This window comes from Pavona decussata, unplaced genomic scaffold (assembly GCF_977016875.1).
Source record: "Pavona decussata unplaced genomic scaffold, jaPavDecu1.1 SCAFFOLD_62, whole genome shotgun sequence".
NCBI lineage: Eukaryota > Metazoa > Cnidaria > Anthozoa > Scleractinia > Agariciidae > Pavona > Pavona decussata.
In genome coordinates, this window is record NW_028145483.1 from 791,557 (window position 1) to 810,676 (window position 19,120).

At 39.2% G+C, this 19,120-nt stretch overlaps 2 protein-coding genes across 2 annotated transcripts; both read left to right on the top strand.

The window, feature by feature from the left end:
• Positions 1-91: 91 nt before the first annotated feature.
• LOC146478868 (uncharacterized) lies at positions 92-11,070 on the top strand. The gene is made up of 8 exons (XM_085111609.1): positions 92-260; positions 364-451; positions 1,662-1,710; positions 2,051-2,175; positions 3,105-3,198; positions 8,314-8,363; positions 9,189-9,652; positions 9,982-11,070. Exons 1-8 carry the CDS (start codon positions 209-211, stop codon positions 10,071-10,073), a joined length of 1,014 nt encoding a protein of 337 aa, XP_084967735.1. The 5' UTR covers positions 92-208; the 3' UTR covers positions 10,074-11,070.
• Positions 11,071-12,904: 1,834 nt separating this feature from the next.
• On the top strand, positions 12,905-18,756 carry LOC146478869 (uncharacterized). Its single transcript, XM_085111611.1, has 3 exons — positions 12,905-12,986; positions 15,050-16,195; positions 16,779-18,756. Exons 2-3 carry the CDS (start codon positions 15,059-15,061, stop codon positions 17,241-17,243), a joined length of 1,602 nt encoding a protein of 533 aa, XP_084967737.1. The 5' UTR covers positions 12,905-12,986; positions 15,050-15,058; the 3' UTR covers positions 17,244-18,756.
• The last annotated feature ends 364 nt before the right edge of the window (positions 18,757-19,120 follow it).

Below are 19,120 nucleotides of genomic sequence, written 5' to 3' on the forward strand. Positions count from 1 at the left end.
TATTTTCAATAACCAATCATATCGTGTTTTAGAAAATCATTTTGACATCTTTGCCAAATATGGTGCGACATCTGACCACCTCCAGCCGGACTTATGACGTCAATTTCAATGGCGCCATTTTTGTTGTCCGCGAAATCAACCACTCGTTTGAATATTTTAATTTTTCGCAACATTTTCTTGCGGTAATCTTCAACCTAAGGCAGTTTCGATGCTCATTCAAACGATGGAGAACAATGAAGAAATCCTTCAAGCACTGCAAGGTACGTTTGATACGGATAATACCTAGTTTTTAAGGGTAAAAACAATGCTGCTTTAATTCCAGACAAACGTTTCTGATATAAGCTTACGGCTCTTTTGTCGCAGAATTCGAGAACATGTCGAATGCCGAGAAATTCCTCACACAAGACCTTGAAGACATGCTTTCGTACATCGCCAAGACTGGCAGAGTCCTGTAAGTGTCAATCTGTCAAATATTTTTTTTTATCTAACGTGATGCCAATTGAATATAAAGCTCGATATTTTGCCTCCGTGCGTTTTGCCTAGTACAGACGATCGTGATTGCTTTTCCTGTGATCTTCATCGTTCGTGTTCATTTAAGCGTTATTGAGAAAGGTTATTCGAAATAGTAAAACTTTTAATTGCACGTGTGTAATACCGCAAGTGTGGTAAATTTACTCTTTTTCCTAATTTAGTCGTTTCGCTTTAATTACCGCGGTCAGCGGTCGCCATACATGGTTACGTAATTAAGCCGAATTAAGCTGTGGTTGTATAACAATGTTCATGCACTGCTAAACGTGATTTAACCACAGGCAAACTAACGTTGTGTCAAATTGCCCAACATTCTAACATCGTTGAACAAACAAAATTATGGTAGATACAATGTAGCGTTGTTAGAATGTTTTGTCAGGGTTTATTATTTTTCAGTATGTCAAGCACAAATTTTTCCTTGAGTTTGTTGGATAAGGCCAAGCCCCTCTTTTTAATCCTTTCACTGTCAATGTCATTTCAAAAGTTTGGGTCAGTTGAGTCTAAACTAGGAGACACTGTAACTGACAGCATGATGTGGACAATCAATGCACTGTACTTGTGGTGACAGTGGATTTCAAAACAATGTGTTTGCCAAGCTTGTAGAAAAATATCCATACTACTGTAAATACCATAAAGTGCTCAGAAGTGCTGTGAAGTGATGTTTGAATTGATTTCAAGCTAACAAAAGTTCTAACATAATAACAACTCTCTTAGCCAAAGTAGAGCCTAGGGACTTATTATCAAGTTAGGATTTTTGTTTAGCTTTAAACAGAGAAGAAAAGAAATCATTTCAAACATCACTTGACAGTTCCATGTTTAGGCTAAAGTCACAAGCTGGTTGGGTGAATTTGAGTCCAGGATCACAAAGTAAACATGGAACTATGTTTCAGACACAAAAACCAGTCTACAAAATTCCAGACTACTCAAATTCAGAGAAATTTAATTTGGATGCCATGGCCCGATCCTCACTTCCTTGGTTTTGTACTGGACCTTTCAACTGCTTGTACACACTTGGTTTTGTGGTATAATTTATTGAATGTTGAAAGTTATCTTCCTGGCCTGGTCTTAACTTCTACAGTATATAGCATGTTCATAGAACAATATAAACATTTCTTTGAAACCTTTTATTGTAGGTTTCCTTGGAATTCCTTAAAGCCAGTGTTTCTCTTCAAACTTGACAAGGTGAGATTGACATAAATTCTCTCCCTTTCCCTCTTTCTATACATGTTAAAAGAAATTCTCAGGTTTTTCTGTGTTGTTGAGGTTTCAATAACTTGGGCTGATTCATACAAACAATGAAACATGAAATTATTTTCGTCCCTTTTAAGGCTCACTTTCTACCTCGCAAGAGGATGAAGCTTCGTACTTACAGTTTTTAGAGGCTTTCACGAGAAGGTTGTCTTGTCTCTCGAGACGAGAGTCTCATCTCTAGAGAAGAGAGACTCTCTTTAGAGGCAAGAGTCACGTCTCGCAAGAGAGAGGGTGGTAACTTACTTTTGAGCAGTACTGAATCTCTCACCAGGTAATGCGTGAATTTTTTGAGAGTAGTCCATCCAGGAATGCTGCGGCGTCATCCGAACCAACTGTTGCTGCGGACTTTGAAGTAATGAGGCAGAGATTATTGGACTGCCTGGACTCATTTACAAGGTTATTATATAACAGATTATAATAATTTTGCTGTGCGTCTGTACTCTGATAATGCACAGATGATGTCAAAAAGTGGTCAGATGCAGCTCGTAGTGTGACTGATATTCTTACCACGTTTTGACATTTTTTTTGTATTATCAGAGTACAGACCCACGGCAAAATCAGAATGTATTTGTTTTACACGTGTACAATAACCAGGACATTTCGTGAGGGATCATCACATTGACCGAGCTGAGTCAACAAATTTCAAGCAAATAATTTTCTAGACTACTACACACATACAATAGTTGCACAGTACTCTAAATTAAAGTACGATTCCGAAGAATTTTACAAACAATATTTTTTAAGCTAATTAACCTTTATTCCAAAAGGAATTTCTGACCCCATGGCAGTCGCTTCACTGCGATTTGTGATTGATTACCCACCATTACCAGATCTCTATTTCGACATATTTGGGCAAATATTTCCTTCGTTATCACATCACAACAAAGTACTAGCTTTTTTAACCTGGTTGAGGTCACTTACAGTGGTCATTGTCATACATTACGTTACAAAATACAATCAGTTGTTTCAAGATACAGTTACGAAAACGAAAGACAATTAAAATAAACAAAACTTGTAACTAAGCTAATAATTGGAGGCAATCAGTACGGAGAGATGGGTCAGTAAATCGGGTAAAGTTAAGGAGCAGTTTTCAATTTTTCCATTTTTTGCTTGGTACATGTAATGTGAAATTTTTTCTTTTTATTCTCTTCAAACTTTAGGTTCTGAATTAGTCTAGTAATTGGAAGGTCATAGTTTCAATTTCTGTTGGGAGAACTTACATACATACATACATACGTTTTTCTGCATTTGCCTACATCACTGACTGAAAAAATACATCTATTCAAAATTTAGGTTCTAAAGTCGTTTGTCTTTTGCTTGTTCAGTGCGCCCTTCACTATTCAAAGACTCTGTGAACTGATGGTGGAACCAAGAAAAAATTACAGTAACAGCGAAAAGTTCATGAGAGGAGTAGAAAAGGTAGGAGCCATCAGTTCTTTGTTTGTTTAAGGACACTGCCTCCTCTTGTAACTGCACATTCATTTTGTACATCCCAGGATAGTCCAAGAAACTCCAATACTCCCCCACAGAAGGTTTTTGTTTTGCAACCCCCCCCCCCCCCCCCCCCAGGAAATTCCAATTTAGCTTCCTACTTTGCTTCAAAAATGTTGATTTTTAAGACCCCCTCCCCCTAGGAATTTCCAACGACCTTCCCTGGGGCGGGTGTGGATTATTTCTGGAACTGCACATTTCTTAAGGACGGTACCTACTAATTCAAAGGTATTTTTGTGTGGTTTCTAACTATGCAGGAAAGAAAAAAGGCTTTTTAAAATTTAAATTTTAAAGGTTTGTAAAATCCCAAAAGAAAATGGGGTGTAACAATGCATTTTTCAGAGATAATTGTCCCCAGCTTCAATTTGGAAAAGAATTCCATAAATTGTTTAGTATTTTTAATTACAGCTGGTTGCTTAGTCATCGAAAAATGCAAGATCTCACCCCCCCCTCCCCCCCAATTTTTGTTTTGGATTTTATAAGCACTTGTTAAATTTTTTTTTTATAAGATTTTTTATTAGCCTTAGACACACAATGCAATATTTACAGTACTACACCCTGTTTACAATACTTACAAAGTTACAAGACTTACTATACTAATTGTACACATACTATACTTACAATACTATCAATACTCGTGACCAGTGCTCACAATACTTAAACTAGTAATAATCAGAGATTAGAGAGATGCGTTCGATCATTTGGGAAAAGAAAATTACATTAAGTGCCAGATATTTTTCACATGTTTAATAAAATCGCAAAAAATGTTATCAATCTATAACCCAGTGTTTATAATATAGTATATATTTGGTGGCTTGCTTGTCGAGTTTGACCTTCTCTTCGCGTTTGGTGTGCTTGCTTGTCGAATTCTGGACTGTGCATCCTTGCTGTGTGGACTGTTATCAGGTAAGATGCGTTGTTTACGTTTGAAGTTAGAGTTACAGGCATTTGGAATCTTGCGAAAGCATATCGATATGTTCATTTCCTTCGTTTCTAGCGGAAGTTGAGCTACACGTTAATCTGCGTTAATAGAGGAAAAGGAGCCAAAAGATAAATAATTATATAAGAAATAAAAAATAAATCACTAAATAAATAGCTAAATATACTAAATGAAAGAATAAAATATAAAAATATATTTGCTACGCAAGCAGTACGCTACGCGAGATTATAATTATTTGATTGTTCTTGAATCTTTTGAATGAAAACTTCGAAAAAAGCATTTTCTTTTTTAAAAACGCACAACATTTACGGTCGAATTCGGCAAGGAACCGGGAAAACATCAACGTGCCCGTTAAATTGCCATTGCCTTTGAGGAGACATTGAAAGCCTCCGCGAGACATCTTCGGCGTTGCGTTACAAATTTGCATAAATATTATTGAGATCATCTCAAAAGGCAATTTCCCGTTTTCTTCATTTTCTATCAACTGATTAGGATTGTAACCGTGTCTTCTACTGACAAATGACAGGATAACTCAGGTGGATAACTTGTTCACTAAACCCAGTTTTAACAGTGAAGGAAGCGAAACTAAAATATTGCGACTTTTCGGCCGCTGTTTCACAAGCTGAGAATGGAAACACGCGCCATCGAATTTACCTCGCTAAACCAGTACGCCGCACATAATTATACTTTAATCTTTTGAATCAAATCTTCGAAAAGAGCATTTCCTTGATTAAAAACGCACAATATTTTCGGTTGCAATCGGCAAGGAACCGAGAAAACGCTTCAAGAGCGAACACTTTCCAGCTCGAGCGTACACGTCCGCACATCGCTCCAACAATATTAAAAACGCAAAACAAAGTTGGCTGTCTCGTAGAGTTGCTCCCCGTAAAACGGAATCAAACTGTGGCCGTTTCACTACAAGAAACCAACGCTGACAAAACTGGGTACTTATAATCAAATGACTCGATAAAGTGTCTGCCATTGCAACTGCACCTGTTCGTTTCACTCGCATTAGGAATGTTGCTTTTCTCGAAATAAATCATGGCCATTTGCCGAGCTACACAACTCGGCAACTTTTTGCTTTGGTGATCACAAATTATGGCCATTTGCCGATTTACAAAACTTGGTAGGTAAATTATTTGCCGAGCTACACATCTCCGAAACTGAAACTACGCAACTTGTCTCTTGATTTAGTCAGCGTCAGCCGGGCAGCGTTGGTTTCTTGTAGTGAAACGGGTAAACAACACTATGCCGAACTTATTCCTGTGTCTTCGCAGTCGTACACATTTCGTGAAGGCGTTGATAAATCTAAATCTAATCCGCAAGTCTTCTTTCAAACTTAGACTGCGAAACCATCCTAAGGAAGCACACCAAATGTGATGCAAGAACGTGAAACTCGACTCCCGCTGAAATGAAGGAACTGAACATCGATAAGCTTTCGCAATACTTTCGCAAGATTCCAAATGCCAGTAACTCTAACTTCAAACGTAAACAACGCAACTTATCTGATAACGGTCCACACAGCAAGGAAGCACAGTCCAGAATTTGAAAAGCAAGCAGAAGATCGAACTCAAGAAGGAAGCACACCAACACGCGAGGCAACACGTGAAACTCGACTCCCGCGAGGACTCCCGCTAAAAACAAAGCACATGGTTGATGGAAATGACGTCATTCGCCCCTGCATAATATCCTTCGGGGGGGCCAAACTGGTGTCGATGAATACGCAGTCGAAAAATCTCGATTTCGCCTGGATTAGGAATGCGTTCTTTGTCGAACGCAATAACGATTTGTCACTTTACTAATAATACTAGTAATAATCAGAGATTAGAGAGATGCGTTCGATCATTTGGGAAAAGAAAATTACATTAAGTGCCAGATATTTTTCACATGTTTAATAAAATCGCAAAAAATGTTATCAATCTATAACCCAGTGTTTATAATATAGTATATATTTGGTGGCTTGCTTGTCTGGACTGTGCATCCTTGCTGTGTGGACTGTTATCAGGTAAGATGCGTTGTTTACGTTTGAAGTTAGAGTTACAGGCATTTGGAATCTTGCGAAAGCATATCGATATGTTCATTTCCTTCGTTTCTAGCGGAAGTTGAGCTACACGTTAATCTGCGTTAATAGAGGAAAAGGAGCCAAAAGATAGATAATTATATAAGAAATAAAAAATAAATCACTAAATAAATAGCTAAATATACTAAATGAAAGAATAAAATATAAAAATATAAACTTATTTGCTACGCAAGCAGTACGCTACGCGAGATTATAATTATTTGATTGTTCTTGAATCTTTTGAATGAAAACTTCGAAAAAAGCATTTTCTTTATTAAAAATGCACAACATTTACGGTCGAATTCGGCAAGGAACCGGGAAAACATCAACGTGCCCGTTAAATTGCCATTGCCTTTGAGGAGACATTGAAAGCCTCCGCGAGACATCTTCGGCGTTGCGTTACAAATTTGCATAAATATTATTGAGATCATCTCAAAAGGCAATTTCCCGTTTTCTTCATTTTCTATCAACTGATTAGGATTGTAACCGTGTCTTCTACTGACAAATGACAGGATAACTCAGGTGGATAACTTGTTCACTAAACCCAGTTTTAACAGTGAAGGAAGCGAAACTACAATATTGCGACTTTTCGGCCGCTGTTTCACAAGCTGAGAATGGAAACACGCGCCATCGAATTTACCTCGCTAAACCAGTACGCCGCACATAATTATGCTTTAATCTTTTGAATCAAATCTTCGAAAAGAGCATTTCCTTGATTAAAAACGCACAATATTTTCGGTTGCAATCGGCAAGGAACCGAGAAAACGCTTCAAGAGCGAACACTTTCCAGCTCGAGCGTACACGTCCGCACATCGCTCCAACAATATTAAAAACGCAAAACAAAGTTGGCTGTCTCGTAGAGTTGTTCCCCGTAAAACGGAATCAAACTGTGGCCGTTTCACTACAAGAAACCAACGCTGACAAAACTGGGTACTTATAATCAAATGACTCGATAAAGTGTCTGCCATTGCAACTGCACCTGTTCGTTTCACTCGCATTAGGAATGTTGCTTTTCTCGAAATAAATCATGGCCATTTGCCGAGCTACACAACTCGGCAACTTTTTGCTTTGGTGATCACAAATTATGGCCATTTGCCGATTTACAAAACTTGGTAGGTAAATTATTTGCCGAGCTACACATCTCCGAAACTGAAACTACGCAACTTGTCTCTTGATTTAGTCAGCGCAAGCCGGGCAGCGTTGGTTTCTTGTAGTGAAACGGGTAAACAACACTATGCCGAACTTATTCCTGTGTCTTCGCAGTCGTACACATTTCGTGAAGGCGTTGATAAATCTAAATCTAATCCGCAAGTCTTCTTTCAAACTTAAACTGCGAAACCATCCTAAGGAAGCACACCAAATGTGATGCAAGAACGTGAAACTCGACTCCCGCTGAAACGAAGGAACTGAACATCGATAAGCTTTCGCAATACTTTCGCAAGATTCCAAATGCCAGTAACTCTAACTTCAAACGTAAACAACGCAACTTATCTGATAACAGTCCACACAGCAAGGAAGCACAGTCCAGAATTTGAAAAGCAAGCAGAAGGTCGAACTCAAGAAGGAAGCACACCAACACGCGAGGCAATACGTGAAACTCGACTCCCGCGAGGACTCCCGCTAAAAACAAAGCACATGGTTGATGGAAATGACGTCATTCGCCCCTGCATAATATCCTTCGGGGGGGCCAAACTGGTGTCGATGAATACGCAGTCGAAAAATCTCGATTTCGCCTGGATTAGGAATGCGTTCTTTGTCGAACGCAATTAATAGTGCTTACAAAATTACACATACATGGATTTTATAAGCACTTGTTAAGATCTGCCTTTCCTACAAAATCATAAACTGCACAAAAATAGCTCTGTATTAGAAGACACCATTCACCAGGGTAGGAAATAATCAAAGGTTTCACGGAAAAGAAAAAACTTCAGCTCATTAGATCTGAAATAAGTGGCTGGCGGCTCTTTTAAGATTTTATCTGCAGACTCAAGCTTGCTGCATTTGACAAGCTTTTGTTCTAATTCTTTGGTTTTGATTTTTACAGAATGTTCTTGTGGTTAGTACGGTAGACATATGTAGGGATGATATTGCTGTGTAAGTATCTACATTTTAGGACATCAAGACTTGGTTATCTTTCACATAGTTACATGTTTATTTTTTTTGAGTGTTTGTGCTTCAAAGTGGAGATTTAAGAACAGGACTTGAAGACAATTTGAAATGATGGAAAACTACCCAGCACTGGCTCAGTTTGCGACTGTTTATATGCTTTCAGAATGCTAATATGTATCTCAAATAGATTTTTTTGACCCTTAGTTCTCACCCAGACATAGAAGATAAAAATTTGTTTCCAAGAAGATCTACTGATGTGCTTAAGTTCTAAACCTTTTTATCATTAATTTTTGAATGCTTTTTTTGTGCACAGCAGACTTAATGTACAAATCCTCTGTTTTTAAAACACTGATTGAAGAAGTACAAAAAGGCCCCAACCAGTACACATTAGGTGCCAGTCAGGGTTTTAACATTGTTTGTTAAGCAGCTATTTCAGTCAGAATTGATCTGAATATCGCTGATACTTAGCCTGACAAGGCCGTAGGTTGAGTTAGCTAAAATCAGGGGATATTCTGCAAGATTGAGCAGAATAACATTATAATATTAAATTTTGTTGTTTTATTATTTAACACATTGATAACAAAGCACAGTTTTATTGTGGAATTGCAAGAGATGATCTTTATTTTTCCATTTTTCCCTTGACACAGGAAATTACTGTACCTATATCGCAGGACATCTGTTATGTACAGACGACGAATATTGAGAACACCATAACTGTATTTGAGCAGTGTTACAACATGTTAAAATAATAATCTGGGATATAAAGAGGTTGATGTATTGACATGCATTCCTCCTACCTTTCTTCACCAGCTTTAGTTTAACAAACAACATTGATGGACAACACATACTGTCAAGTGTGCCTAACGGCCCAGTCACTAATGGAGTGATGACCTACGCAGTTGCTTCTGAGGGCAATTCAGTGATTGACCATTCCTTCAATGAACGTCTCTCTGGTGTAACATCGCATCTCACACCAGACATGAATGGATCCACGTCTATAAACACTCAGGAAAATGGGCATAGCCCACAAGAACATTGGAATGGCGGCGGCAGTTCATCGGTAACGGCTGAAGAGACAAATCGGCCAGAAGAACAGCTTAGTGAAGAAAAGTCTGAAACGCTCGCGAACAAAGATGAAGGGCAAGTCGAACGGGAGGAAGCGCCAGAAAAGGATAGTCAAGATGACTCGCCTGTAAGTGCGGCAACTGGGTTCCCTGCAGAACAGAAAGAATCTACAAGCCAAGGAGAGGAACAAATATCAACATCTGAACAAAGTTAGTGTTCCTGTGTAAAAGACTGCTGTTAAGCTCCTGTAACTAAACTCAATTGAAGGCCTCAGAGCATAACTGATCGCTTTTTGGTTCCTTAGCTCTCGTTATTCACCAGAGTTTTTGAATGTAGCCTTGAATTCCTTCAGGAGACATTGCTCCAATGTTGCTCGGACAAATCATGCAAGCCAATGCTAGTCACCAATTGCAGATAATGCACCATGACAAAGCAGAATTGGTGTGAGAAGTCTCTCTTGTGTGGTATGCAGTGGGATTAGAGAAGCTTATTTGTCACGTTGATATGACTCTAACGGTTCTTTGTGTCTTTCTTTTAGAAGCAGACTGTGCCAGTGAAGAGACAACAGAAACATCAAAGAACCAAGAAGGAGGTCAAACAGATGAAGAAGAACCTATGGAACAGAACTAACATACTAAACCATGTGATAATATTCTTCTTTTTTGTGGTAAATTGTGCATTTGCCAAGTTATCAGCATCTTGTTTTCCCTTGTTACTGCAAGGATGAACCCACAAGAACAATATCTCATAAGTCATGGCTACTTTGAACACCTTCCCTTTTTTCAGTTTGATGCCCTTGCTTTCAAAATTGCAAGGAGATGTGCCTTTTAACTGAGATGCAATGTTGTATTTGGCACCTTTAGAAAATGCATATAAAGTAAGCCTCGACATGCTAGCCTTGTTATGGTAGAATCTTATGAGTTAATTCTTGTCTTCTATCATCTCCTGAGTAATGGAGAACTGTGGTTCATCTTTCTATGGTTGTCATTTTCTAACATAACATTTGAAAATAGTGAGTACGCAGAAAACACTCATTCAGGCTGTTGCTTGGCAACATCTCTGACCAAAAACTGCAGGCCTAGACATCACTCAGGGTCCTGCCAAAAACTGTACTTGTTCCCCAAAAGATTTTCTCTACACTTCTTTTGTCTTTGTACATACTTTCTTTTCTTTTTTGTTGGAAATTCATCCCTTTTTTTAAATCATCTTCATCCAACCATTTTTGTTTTAGTCTAGAATATCAACTTTCTGTGAGTTGATTTTTCACAGCTTAGCTTAAAGGGTATGTTGTTTGTTTGGGCCATCGAGCTGATCTTGTTTTAATATTCAACTCTGTTTTCACCAGTCTATTTCTTTTTTTCTCTTTTGTTTTGAGAAACTTTTCCATCTTATATTTCCTTTTTTGTTCATTGTTTTCATTCATTCGTTCATAAATTCTCAAGTTATAAATGTAAATCCCAAGAAAAAGTTGAAGGTCCGTTTTAATCGTGAATTCAAGTTTGAAATTTTAGTACGTATCAAAATTCATGCAAGTAACTTTTTAGCCAAATCAGAGTTAATTAAGAGATGACATTGTAGACTATCCAGGCAATAAAGAAATGACCAAGTCTGGAATTTATGCCAACAATCTCTTGTTTTTAGTGGTTTTCTTTATCCGACCAATAAGTAAAGGTAATCCAAGGCTGTTGCCTAAGAACAATTCTAAGGAGCCTACAAGGCCGTAAGCTAAGAAGTTTGGGGCCCAACATGTGAAGTGTTAAGTGCTGGTGCAAAAAATTTAGGCACCCAGGGCACTTTCTTGGGCGCCCCAGGCTACTGGCTTCTGTTAGGCAGCAACCTTGTAATAAATCACAATAATTTCAAGTGCAATTTGGAATAAATAAGCCCAAGTAAATTTTTTTCAAAGACTAACAAACTAACATTTGAAAATCAGTTCACAACACTTCGGTCGTGATGAGCTTCACGTTGTAACATAGTAGATCTTACCCTGGATCTTATGTCAGAGAATTGCCAAGCACAAAGCACATCAAAATTCCTGTGATTTGGGATTTTTATAAACTGACAGTTTTTGGGTGGTCTTTAGTCTCCTACGCAGATATTCTTTGGTCTCGTCATGCATTCCTTGTTCGGAGAGGCAGACCATTACCCAGGGGGGATTTACTCAGTTCAGGGAATCCCCTATTCAGCCTGAAACAATTACAACTTCGAGGATCCCGGGAATAAATTGTAGAGTTTATATGGGTTTATTCCCCGGAGCCTCACAGTGATGTTTATTGTTTCAGGCTGAATTTTAAGATATCGAAATTAGTCTATATTTCTTACCCCCTCATAAAACCTCCTTGTTCTCCTCACCCACCCACCCTGGGGTTTAACATCGATTCTATTCACTTAGCATGGGATATTTTTCTCCCGGTTTTTTTTTCTCTTCGTTTTCGCATTGTTCAAATGCCATGGTTTGATTTTTACATTAAGAGTAAAACTTAACAGACATAAGACTTTGAGTATAAACTGAACACTTGGGTTGTTCAGATTCCCTGCCCTCCCCCGTGATTCACCTGTTCAAGTTACGCGCCAGGGCTCATGGGAAGCCTAACGGCAGGACTAGTACAGAGTGGCTGTTTGTAGCTAGAAATGTCGCCAAATAAAATTAATGACTAATCAGCTGGGCCCAGTTGTTCAAAGCTCGATTAAACTAATCCTGGATTAACGTGAACTTTGATTCTACTTAAATGACTTATCTTAAAGGTTCTGCCAAAGATTTTTGTCCTTCATTTTGACTTTATAGATTAGCGGATTAGCGTTAATCGACTTTCGAACAACCCGGCCCTGATTGCAAAATTAATTACTATATTATGAAAGGTGTTTGTCATCGTGGTTTAAAATGATAGATGAGTTAATCGTTTGTCTGAAAAGACAAGGGGAAGAAATTTTAGAAACAGAATTTGATGCTGGCTTCCCTGAAACGACTAAATTTCACTCGCAATCTTGGACAGAATAAAAGAGAAATTAACCACCCCACCCCCCTCCTTCCCCAAAATCAATGATAACACGCTCAACGCAACACGCCCGTTTTTCGACATTGAAATTTTGTGGGACCGTTGAGGGTGGGGGTTGGTCTTAATTTTTGATTTGAATTGTCCACGATTGTGGGTTTGAACGCTCCCTCCCCAGCCCAGGGCTCAACATTGATAGGTCGAACTGATGTCATGGATATATTTACAGTTTCTGCCGGGCACAGCATGCGTCGCCTACATGCTTTTACACTGTATCAGTCGCTTAGCATCGGAAGCTTTTCTCCCGGGGTTTTCCTCTCTTCGTCTTCGCACCGTACAAATGAGGTGGTTTGATCTTTGCATTTAAAGTAAAACTATAAGAGTATAATTCAGATAATTATAAACCGAGCCTTGAGTCGTTCAAATTACGTACCCTCCCCGCCCCTCCCCGTAAATTTACCCGCCGAAGTTACGCGCGAAGGTTCGTGGGAAGCCTAAAGTTCAGTTCACTTGCACTTCCTGGAGCAGATCAAGTGTTTGTGCATGTAAGGTAAGCTTAGAACCTTACCCGCCATAAAAAAATTATCTATACCGCCAGGGACTTGCCCGTATCACGGTCACGTATTCACGGGATTGATCAAGTTTGCACTATAATTGACATGGTGACCTACGATCGATCGATCGTTCTCCCGAAGAAGTCGTGTTTGTCCACATAGAGTGCATGACAAATAGCTTACGTTGTAGTGTTGTACGTGCAAAATGTTGTATTTAAAGTTGTTGAAAGCAAATCATAATAATAGCGAACCTAAGCTTATATCAATGTTAAACTGCTGATCGACCTTGGCAAGTTCATTTTGGAACCGAAGTTGGTTCAAATTCGTCCAAATTTACTCGTCTGTGGGTGTAGCTGTAGAAATGAATGCTTGGTTTTAATATCAAGAGAGTTGATAACTAAAGGTTATTTGGCCACCGCAAAGACATTAGAGTGCTGACTTTTCGACCGTAAGTCCTTCGTCAAAGCGAACCAGCCGAAATTTCAAAAATTTTTTGTTTATAGAGGTGACAATTTCCTTACGTATGAAAGAAATGCGAAGGTGACAAATCTCATTTGAATCATGGAATGTCCATTTTGCATTTTGTAGCTCATTAACATTATTTCAATGCCAACCTTAAAAATTATGTTGGACTATAAAATCTCCTACAAAAAATAAATAAAATAATAATAATAATAATAATAATAATAATAATGATGATAATAATAATAATTATTGCATTTGACATGGAAATGACAGGCTCCTGATAAATTATTAATATATAGACTGGAGTTGGGATTGTATGCTAGTGTATACAATCAATTTTGCAGAGGCAGATGGCATCATCACCAACTTGGCAAAGAGCCTGGGGTTGAGATCATCAAACGCACTCCCAAATCTTTGATTATTATTAGTAATAATAATAATAATAATAATAATAATCCACCAGCCCAGATGGATCGGAGTACAAAGGTCGTACAAGTCACATCCGTTCAATTTAGCTGGCTATATAACAATAATATATATTGGTTTGTGCTTTAGTATGCATATATAAAGCAATGATGCAAATTTAGAGTGTGCAAGAGAAGCGTGTAGGTTGCGTGAAGAGCAACTCTAGCTTCTTGACTACTGTCAAAACTTCCCAAGTACATCATGATTGAGAATGATGTATTATTCTAGAAAGTGACACAGGCATACTTGGAAAAAAAATCAGAGTGCTCCTATCAGGAGTAGAACCTAAGAGCTTCCGATTACTAGTTCGGATGCTCTACCACTGATCATGAGCTACAGGAGACTCGTGGGAGCTAGGGCCATTAAACTAGGTTCATGAGTATCCAAACTAGTAATCGGAAGGTCTTAGGTTTGACTCCTGATAGGAGCACTCGGATTTTTTTTTCGGAGTATGCCTGTGTCACTTTCTAGAATAATAGATGATTCTCATTCATTCACCAGGCTGAAAAAGAATATAACATCACACTTGTTTCATATACATAATGATTGTAGTTTATATGCACACAGCTAAGTGCATGAACCAATACAATAATTGTTTTTTAACGTTAGTGGAAATAGATTCAGATGTGTAACAAATATTGCTTGACAAACGCTAGGGGAAATAGTAAAAACTACCTGTCAGTAGTTCAGACACTTTCCCCAGATCGCAGCCGCTTTTACAAACCAAGATGGCGACAGCTCCATCGAGGTGTACCAGTCTCAAGAATCCCACAGAAAAATAGGGGGACTGTGAACAGGCTATAAAAAATTGGCTAATTTTTTAAAAGTTTTGTACAAGAAGATCAAATTTAATGAAAACTTTTTGTCTAGTGAATGTTTTTTGTTTTCTTCAAACAAAAATTTAGGGTGCGTTAAGAGCGCATTCATGTTTGATGAAATGTAACTCGTCAAATATTTGGTATGGTTTTGACCAAAACACAGTGATGTCCCTGTAACAGTGCCCCTTTAATTTAGGACATATTAAAGACACTTGGGCGCTGCTAGAGACACAGGGTACTTCGCATGAACCAAAACCAAGCAAGACAAACCTAATTAACAGGGTTGATGTACTTTAATTTTTTGTCCACAGACATCAAAGATGGGTGGCAATCAATCCAACCTGCCTCCCCGACCAATGGGTTTTGAATATATGTGCATAGCCATTCGCACAGCTGACAAACTCCGCATCATCCTCGGCAGTGATTATGAAGTAAGCATCATCCGCCAGATTATTCAAGAAACCTGGCCCAAAGGCATCCAGAGAGAAACTTATCAACTTAATGGAGTACATGAGTTCAAAATGAAAGGTTATCCATTTGGTGCGTTCACTTCATCAAGTGATGCAATAGCATCAAGGAGAATGGGAGAGAGAATTCTACACAGGCTTTCCCGGGACGGATGGAAGCTTCAGATCTCTAGCAACTTAACCCGAACAACTGATCTCACTACATGGTTTTTCAAGAAAGTTCCAGGTGCAAGTGTCTCGTCCCGACCATTTCTTGTTGTTGCCCTCAGCAGCTGGGATAGTTTGATGATTCTTAATGCACCGATGGATCTTCACCAACTCTTTAAAGATGACATAGAGAGGACATGGCCCAATGGGATTCAGAAGTGGACGTACGAGAATGAAGTTTTATTGATCAAGCTCAAGGGATACCCCTGGAGTCCAGATGGTGAGGACACCGTGCATTCCAGAGTACTTCTGCAAATGCTGATCGGTGATCTTCTCCAAAGGCAATGGAAGTTATATGGAAATTCCAACTTGAAGAGTGCAGCCAACACATTCTTTTTTGAATATGACGAAACCTTACCACCAGGGCAGCCTCCTCCGGCACAGTTTACCATCAGCTTCAACAGCCATGACTTGATGCGGGTGATCGCCGCTCCTGAAAGCTTAATCTCTGCTGTCCGAGACACCATCCAGAGGAACTGGTTGAAAGGAATCCAGAAAGAGTCGAGCTACGCTGGGAGCTGGGAGTTCAAGCTGAAAGGATATCCTTGGTGGGCGTCTGGAGAAGAGGCAGTGGACTCGAGATTTTTGGTTCTGAAGTTGATGGAAGCCCTGCAGGCGTATGGGTGGACCCCTGTTGCCGCCATTGACAGCTCCAGGAAGCTGTCAGACAAGAGCTCGCTGCTTTTTAGACAGTCACCACCGAGGCAGTCACCATTTTTCTGTATCAGTCTGAATGAGACTGACAAGCTGCGACTGATTAATACACCTGAAGACGTAACAAAGGTATGGGAGATTGATTGACATACATGTAAAATTACTATTCTGAGATATTGAACTTCTTTGAATATAAATGATGTCCTAAGTGTCCAAAAGTGTTGTTAGGTAAGTGGGCACTACTGTACATGTATTTTACTGCAAAACAATTCCAAAATGATCATTTTCGGGAAAAGCTGTTGACTAAGCACTTTCTCATGTATCATGTATATTGTGAGTCAAACACTGAGGCTTTATCATGATCATCTGGCTCTGGATTTCACGCCTGGAGCCCTAACTGCCCGGCCATGCTGCCTCGCTGATCCAGAATCCATTCCTGTCTGAACTAATGAATTTACCTTGTTTAATGAAGTTATCCAATCCAATCTGACTGCAGTTCAGTTAGTTTTATTCTATGATTTGCCAAGCCAGTAACCGAAATCCAGTCATTATTGACCATTCAAACGACAACGACAACAATCTTTATTTTCTTAATTTTTAACTATTTACAATAATTGGACTGGAAATAGAAATTTTATAAAAAACATATGGCAGTGGTGGGTCTCTGTTTGACAGCAACATTTTTAAAATGGCATTATTTTCTCCAATGTAGTTATGCCAAGATATCATCCAGACTCAGTATGTGCTTGGTGTTCAAAGAGTACAGCGCTATGGCAACAGCATGGAGTACAAACTCCTAGAAAATCCATGGTCCTGTGGAATAAATGGCCATGACGGCATCCACGGCAGGCATCTGATCTGCCATTTGATAAGTGCTCTTGGAAGCCGCAGCTGGGTGCCGTTGTTATCTGCAGATGTGTCCGCCAAATATGTCCACCAAGACAAGGGAGAGGATTATCCAATTGATGTCGACAGTATATTCTTCACATATGATCCAGCTGTGGGAGCTACACCACCAGCGGGACCTCCACCAACAGCGCCATACCCTCAGCTGTATCCTCAGTCATTTGGGCAACCATACCCGCAGCCATACCCCCAGCCACCAGCTTACGGCTTTGCTCAGCAGAGTGCTCAGCCCCCATACAATCCAGCTTACGGTGCTTACCTCAATCAGTGATGTTGGTGCCGCCAAACTTTGCTGCTAGCAGCAGACTCTGCAAATACTGCCACATCTCTTTGCTTCCAGCCCCAAGGCTGATCATAGGCCAGCAGCAATGAGAGCTGGCTGTATGTTGCTGTACTCAATATTATTGTCATTAGAGAGGTTAAGAATGATGTTTATGGCAAACGTGAGATATGACCACTTGACCATGTTTATCCTATACTTGCTGCTTGCTGTTTTCAGTTTCTCTTTCAAACCGAGTAGCTTTGCGTTAGCATCAAAGACCAGAATTAGTTTGCACTACTAATTCTCATCTTTGTACTCTCTATCTCAAGAAAACATAAACGCCAATCTCATGTTTGCCATTTGCTGTAAATGCAATTCTTAATCTCTCTATTATTACTGATTGGTGTCCATAATGCAGAATGTTGTGCATTTTACAAGTATTTAATCAAAAAAAGGAATGTCTCGTCTTAGAAAAATTATATCTACCCCCATTGAAAATTCTGATTGGAAGAGGGGTCTTAAAATCCAAGCATCTTAAAGAAGCGTGTTTAGTTAAATATTAGAATTTCTCTAGGTGTGAGGGGAGGGGGGTAAGCCCAATAATCTTCACATGGGAGAGGGTATGAAACAAATTTTGGCCATTCGTGGTTATCACCATTACTACTGCACCTTTCAATGGTTTGCAAACTCTGAACTTCAAAATAATTTGCTCGTTATACTGCTGTCAATCATAATATCAGCAACAACTGACTGACCAGAAGAATACAGAAACCAGTGAAGTGGATCAAAATCTGCCAATTGTGGTATTTGAATGCATTCTATTGACCCTGCGGAGCCAAGTGACTTTGTTATCTAAGAGGTCTGTTGCACTGATTCATTGTAGTGAAAGACTAAACGGTTGGTTGAATCTTGAACTCAGAGTCCAAAAGCGTAGTAATTTACTTAGAAGCAATATTATTTTGTCTCGATTACATAATTTGGCCTCGACCAGCACAACGTGACAGATATAAATAAATTATTGTCACTTACAATGGAATTGTCTGTGGTTTGAGGTAGCCATGGCAACTGAGAGGTTTGACATTAAACCTAAATGTATTCAGTTGTAATCAGGCCAACCTAATGAAATGCTTTGTTGAGTATATTATTGCCTGGTTAAGTCACTTGTATATATTATTTCAATTTCATGCTCCCTTTTGTTGGGTGCCAGGAATCTGCCAGGAATTTCTACACTTTCTGTTACCCGTATTTAATACTTGGTTTTAAGTTAATTCACACTATTTATGCAATGGTTTTTAAATACTTCTCTGCGTATCATGAGGGTGAAAAATGCACCCCTTTTGGGGTAGAGAATACAATTGGTAAGAGAAGTTACTGATGTTTGATTGTATGTTTTAGGTAGCTTACCACTCAAAAGTGCAAATAATTGCTTTCGAATATTATGATGCTGTTGTTGTTGTAGTTGTTGTTGTTGTCGCGTGAGCGCGTGTTTAACAATTCAATAAAATGAAAAACTGAAAATTCACCGAGTAAGTACGATGTAATGTTAATTCGGGCAGTTTTCTCATGACGCAATCTTCAGAGAATACTTTGATTATCCGAAAAAATACGAAATGGAATACGACAGAGCATGTGGTTTTGCGCGCTCGTTGGGTGTAAAACGCGGAGAATGTGTGTTTGTAGCGCTCGATGCGATGCACATCCAAAACCTGGCTCGTTTCGGAAACCAGCCGCAATTTCACTCGCGCATGTGTCATGCGGCATGGGCCAAGCGAGAAGTCCGGGACTGCCTGTCGAATGCGCAGGAGACTGCGCAGGACTAACTTAAGGTTACTGATAGGTTTCACGGAAATCTTGCGTACGCGCGCTTCTTTCGATGAAACCACGAA

Coding starts and splice junctions, on each gene's coding strand:
- LOC146478868 (XM_085111609.1), top strand. CDS start 209: ATGCTCATTCAAACGATGGAGAACAATGAAGAAATCCTTCAAGCACTG. Junction 261..363: donor AATCCTTCAAGCACTGCAAG/GTACGTTTGATA, acceptor CTTTTGTCGCAG/AATTCGAGAACATGTCGAAT. Junction 1,711..2,050: donor TTCTCTTCAAACTTGACAAG/GTGAGATTGACA, acceptor ATCTCTCACCAG/GTAATGCGTGAATTTTTTGA.
- LOC146478869 (XM_085111611.1), top strand. CDS start 15,059: ATGGGTGGCAATCAATCCAACCTGCCTCCCCGACCAATGGGTTTTGAA. Junction 16,196..16,778: donor CACCTGAAGACGTAACAAAG/GTATGGGAGATT, acceptor TCTCCAATGTAG/TTATGCCAAGATATCATCCA.